The sequence below is a fragment of the Orbicella faveolata genome, unplaced genomic scaffold, assembly GCF_042242905.1.
Source record: "Orbicella faveolata isolate gen_17 unplaced genomic scaffold, um_ofav_v1 contig_12, whole genome shotgun sequence".
NCBI classification, from domain to species: Eukaryota; Metazoa; Cnidaria; class Anthozoa; order Scleractinia; family Merulinidae; genus Orbicella; species Orbicella faveolata.
This window is the reverse complement of record NW_028301539.1, coordinates 29,324,001-29,330,000: the sequence shown is the minus strand read 5'-3', so window position 1 is coordinate 29,330,000 and position 6,000 is coordinate 29,324,001. Positions and strand designations below refer to the sequence as shown.

At 37.9% G+C, this 6,000-nt stretch overlaps 1 protein-coding gene across 1 annotated transcript in view; it reads right to left on the bottom strand.

Annotated features, from left to right (window-relative positions):
- Nucleotides 1-1,538, bottom strand: part of LOC110043445 (prostaglandin E2 receptor EP2 subtype-like) — a 3,350-nt gene extending 1,812 nt beyond the window's left edge. The window contains exon 1 of the mRNA XM_020748895.2: nt 678-1,538. Within this exon, the coding sequence (XP_020604554.1) occupies nt 678-977 (300 nt within the window). The 5' untranslated portion in view covers nt 978-1,538. The remainder of the gene's footprint in view (nt 1-677) is intronic.
- Nucleotides 1,539-6,000: the final 4,462 nt, after the last annotated feature.

Sequence of the window (6,000 nt, the reverse complement as noted above, 5' to 3'; positions counted from 1 at the left end):
AAATACAGTCACCAACGGGCCAGAAAAACACGGCCGTCTTAACGGAATGGCCGTATTAAAGGGGTTCTTTGAATAAGAAAATGACTGACAGAGCTTTTGTTCGAGCCAGAATAAAGTGGCCAGATATAATAAGGAGGTGATCGTATCAGCAGGGTGGCCGTAAGGCGGGTTTCCATTGTATCAGCCTTCGAATTAACTCTAGAATTCGTATAAAGGAGGTACCCTCAGTAACGTCTCTCCGGGTCTTGTCATTTTTTCCGCGCTGTGAATCGAGGTCAGCTAACATCTGTAACTTGAACCTCTCCTCTACTAACTATGCTTGAACGCTCCTGCAAATTGACCTAGAGGCGACTGAATTGTTTTGAATATGGTGAAAAATGCCCGCTGATTGAAGTATAAAAAGTATAACGAGTACGGATCTAAAACAAAGCAAGTGTAATTACGAATCCCTTTGAATAGCCCCTTGAAATTATTATATTTTGTTTATTGTAGATCAGTACCGAGAAAAAAACAAATACTAAGAATTTTGCATCTTTTACCAACAGCACGGGGAGCACCGCTGAAACACAAAAGGAAAAAAGGAAGAACCAGTAGAAAAAAAGAAAACTTTGAAAAAAGAATAAAAAACAACGAAACAAAGCAAAAACAAAATGCGCTCTTTTATCATATTTACAAACCTGTAAGCTACATTGTGGTGACTTCGCTATCCATTCTCCTCCTTTTACAAAGCCTTGGAAAACAAGGACTACCGTTGACAGCAATCCAATAAAATCGACCCATACTAAAGCGCCCACAAAAACCACCGGAGGATTTTTGCCGATAAAGAAGTCTCTTCCAAGGGCTAGCACGGCCAAACTGCAGCCGACGAACGCGCTTACAAGCAGCACAATTCCGACGATGAAGTTGGCTGAATTCTCTTGTGTTTGCTCAGCTGATTCATTTGTTGGTAGGTCTTGAGATACGGTTAAATTTGCCATTCCTGTTATTGACTTTTTTTTTTTCCAACCACAATTGAAAAAAAAAAAAAAAAGTAAAATAAAATAAAATAAAATAAAATAAGCAGTGCTCTAGTGCTTTTCTTAAAACTGCTTGAAAATACTTGAAAGTTCTTGTGCTATTGTCCGTTTCGTGCGAGTGACGTCCACTATCGCTTGAAGCTTTTTCCTTTCCTTGATTCTTTTAAGTTCACTCATCTATGCCCATTATCTGAAATGGAAGTCTTCAGGGCCATCTTTAGATTTTTTCGATCCGCATACAAATATACATGTCCATGATCCAGCCATGGTACAAAATTAAATGATCCTTAAAATTACAAACGAAGAAAAAACTACAACAAAGTCAGACCTTTTAGAGAGACCGAGGTGTGCCGGCTATTAAATCCTCGCCTTGATTACTGAATTTGCCACCAAGGCGGACAACTTTATCTCAATTCACATTTCAGTGAGAGTTTTAGGACCAAAAAGGCATGTAAGGAGATATAACCAACTATAACACATTTCACTTTTTAAAGCAAATAAAGGACTTGCAGCTGTGGTCCTTTCGTCCAATCATATCAGCCCGATATTGTCAATACGTCACGTTTGTGTTCTAAGCTGAAACGATCTTCCGCTTCGGTTCAACTAATAAGTTTAAGCAAATCAGCGAACAATATCTAAATACAGACCCAAGTCATTTTCAGAGTCAGCACGGTGTTATTTGATATAAAAAGCACCTGCCGGTGATCACAACCTCACTTTAAAGAGTGGGTATATAGATATATATACAATGGTGGTAACTTTTACATTGCTATTAAAACACAAGGAATTTATTTGACTGGCACGCTTTGGCAGCTCATAAATCATTAGATGACAGCACTAACGACCTACATCTTCTGACGTGTTAGTTGCGTATTAAAGTCTTGAAGGCTATTGTTTTGTGAACCTTTCGTTCGTAAAACATAATTGCACCGAATCTGGGTAGAGATACTACTTTTCTGCTTAATGGGTTGTGCTCAATAATTGATTCGAGCTTTCGTATTTGTTTCTAGGAATGTAAAGTAAACAATTAAGAATTAATTCAAGACAAGACGAGGAAAAATAAGGGAAAAAAATGCAAGATTTTGCTGATATTTCAAAGCTTTTTCAAAGTAATATTGGGTAGTTTTAGTATACATATTTAAGTATACATACACACAGTTTCAATACCAAATTCCCTCAAACAATCCAAGCCAAGAAAGGTTTTTAGCGTGTTCAATTGATAGTTGGCATGCAAATTCACTTTTCAATTAGCGCCGGATGTTTTAATTACTTGTCATGCTATTTATTTTTCTTTTCTTTTTCCCGCAGGGTTTTCGTCAATGATAAATCGACAACATTTTCGGACTACTATTACACAGTATAAACCATTGGATTTAGTCGGCGAAGACAATTGCGTAACAATATCCTGTTTAGACCGGGCTCAGAACGGAGTAAAATTATATAGCCTGTTTAGGACAGAGAGGCCAAAAACTATACTATCCGATAGCACCTCCCCATATACGCCATTTACGGGAGTACATATACACCCCTTAGGGCTAAACGAAGTTTTGTGCCTTAGTTTACTATAAGAAACCGAGAAATTAGTAGTGACCAACATTTAAGTTATCGCAAACATCAAGTGAAGCCCTTATTAATGAAGTTTTAGCATCCCAAGGGAAGCCGTTCATTGCAGACACAGAGCTTATTTCGCCGGCACATGCAGGGAGCTTATTATTTTTATCATTGAAATCGATCTCCAAAGTGTTCAGCTTCAAGCTGTGAATTCGGGTAAATCTGCTTGAATGGACAAAATAACAAAAATAATGCGTAAAATAACAAAACAAATCGTGTTCCGTTCATAACTAAACTAAATTTGCTACACTGGTAGCCTGCGAGCAGTCTTTCTTTAGCTCCAAAATCCGCGGTTTTTGAGCTAAAGAGAGATTGCTCCCAGCATTAGTAATGTTATTAGAATTAGGGGACGTTTATTAGAATGGGGGCCGTTACCCAAATGACTCGATTAACCTCTAAAGACCGTCATACCGTAACAATAGGGATTCTCATAATCAGAATCAGTCTCGTTAATTCCAAATCAATATGTTTAATGTTCCGTTGAGAAAGCCGAATATACATAATTCACTTGTCTAATCAGTCTATTTGTAGGAGGCGCCTATTGGACGAGGAGCGATAATTAAAACTTACGACATTAAAGTTGCAGCGCTCATTACAAGGTGTTTATTGGTAAGAGAGCCCTAATCAACTCATTACGATTTTATAAAAAATCTCTTGACTGAGTGGTGTTTAATTTAGGAGGCCTCTTACAGTCACTAAGGCACTAGATTGGAGCACTATGGTATGTAGCTCAGTGAAAGCCGGTTAACTAATGACCAAATTTTTTTAAAAATGCCCATAGCAGTATGACGACACGACAACGACAACAAAAACTTTTATTTCACCCGCGAGTTAGAAATAATTTATTATAATGTTATACGGGAAAAATCCTTAACTAATAGTTTTTCTTAAAATCTTAACTCTCTATACAGTAATATGTCGCTACAGGAGCTCATGGTCGCTACTTATACAAATAGCAAGCGTTTTAACTGCTTTATCGTGTAGCACTTACAAGAAGTCAAACTTTTAATTGGAAAAAAAAAACCGTACCAATTCAACGCAATGAAAACCGCGAGTTGCTTGATCTTATGTCCAGTTTCCCTAAAAACCCCGGAGGTACTCCCAGAAAAGTTGGGTTGGGGTGTGCGGCCCACTTTTCAAAACCCTTACCCTATTTATGACCAAAATCTGCGATTTTTGCTTCCCTATTTATGACCTGGCCAAAAATTTGATACCTTATTTATGACCACTGCGGCTGGCACAGTTGCCCTAAGCATAAGTTATGAAGGGCTTTTGTTAACGGTCCTATTGATAATGATGAAAAAGTAGCGTCTTCTAACAAACATACCCAATTCAAGACCAGAGTGCTAAAACTTTACCCTATTTAAGACCAAAATGGCCAAAATCGATACCCTATTTATGACCAAAACGGCTGAAAAACCATACCCTTTGGGCCAGTTTGGTGCCGCACATACCTGTATAACCCACGACTGTTTCCTTGTCGCACATGGAGCGTTCCAACAACTGAACAACCTCTGTTTGTTTGGACAGAGACCGACTTTTGAGCAAAGGAACGATAAACAAGAGACACGCGGAAGCTATTGCGATACTCCTTGTGCAGAAGAATGCGACGTCATAACTGGCCAAATGTTCTTCCGGCAATTATCCCGTCAAAATAAGACATCTAGTAGCAAACAACCCAACAGTAGAGATCAGTGGAGGTCTTAATAGTCAAAAGAACTTTAATTCATAATATTTTTAAGAGCTAAAACTAAATATAAGCCAATGGGTTTATGTGCGCGAGGGCTTAATAAGATCTGTTAATGGCAGGATTTTTGGGTCTGAGGTTCACCTCCTTTTTAAAATTCTCTTTATAAGAGTGTCAGGCTAAAATAGCAGTTTTAAAACCACTAAATGGGGAAACTTAAACTGACATAAAAGATTAAAATAACAAGATCTAATATTATGTTTAAAAAGCTGATCAAAGATCTTTACAACATAAAAATATAAATAAGATAAAAATGCATAACTAAGATCAGTAAAATTACATAAAAGCCATTAAGAAGATGAAGCGGATAAAGTGCAATTACTAACACAACTACAAGTCAAACTATCCTAGTCAAGTTTGCGAATGCTTTTCTTAAAAGCTGACAATGTCGGTGAACTTCTAATACTCCTTGGTATAAGATCCATAACTTAGTCGCAGTATATCTGATAGTGTGCTTCCCATATGTTATTATGTACTAAATCTAGGGGTAAAATATTCATTATTTCCCGAGGCGTATTCCTTCTCGGATACTCGAAATAGGCCAGCGATATACTTGGGGCATATTTTGTTCTTAACCTTGTACATGTCATGAGAATAGCTAAGTCCTGCAGCCTTCTGTTTTGTAGAGTGCATAGATCTGCTATATCTAGTAATCTGTGATAGCTGGACATTTTGTCACGGTAAATAGCAATAGAGTGCCTTTCCTTTGTTCTTTCCAATTTTCTTCTGTCATTAGCACGACAGAAATGCCAGACAAGGTGACAGTAAGTTAAATAAGGTAGAATGGCAGCTTTGAACAGGTTCAGCTTAGTGCTAGTGGGTATTAAGTTCCTCAGTCTCATTAGAAGACGTCTTAGAACTACTACACGTTGGCTTCCTTTCCTGTAAATAGTGTTAATAATCTTTGTCTATGGATACCCTAAGCAGTTTCAGGCAATCAGTGGATTGAACTTCTTCTGCATCAATGAAAATTCTATAGAGTTAAGTTGCGTTTTCTACCAAGTGTTAAGGTTGGAAGCCACTTAGCACTTACTGTCAGATTAGCTTGAACATCTTCTATATTATCATATCTCTCAGTTAGTACGCGGGCTGTGATTGGTCAATTTAGCAGGCCGTACTCTTCTGTACGGCCCGCTAAAATTTAAAGTTGGTTTTGTTGCCAAACTGTTTCGTTATTTATCAATAAGTGTTCTAAACTTTTATAGCGAGTGAAAGTTTAAAACTTTCTTATACTCTAAATTATGTAATAAAGCGTGCTAACGACTTAACTGACAGGTCAAACTGACTCGTTTTGCTTTCGAGGTGCGTCAGAAATTTGAAGCCTTTCCGAGTCCGTCTGAATAGAAATCGTTTCCGAACCCGTCAAGATCACAGTAGAGATATAATAAATCTCTTACTAACCTTGTCATCTCGGTCCGTACTGTAAGTTACGGATCCTCGTTTTTTCCCCTTCGATTTATGACCCGCGCGCTTCGCACTTGGGACATAAATCGAAAGGGAAAAAACTCGGTCCGTAACTTACAGTACGGACCTTGAACTCGGTTAGCAAGAGGTATTTACTGCTCATATCATAGAACTGGTGATCATCTGCATACATGCTAAGGTGTGTACTAATGTGACAAGTTA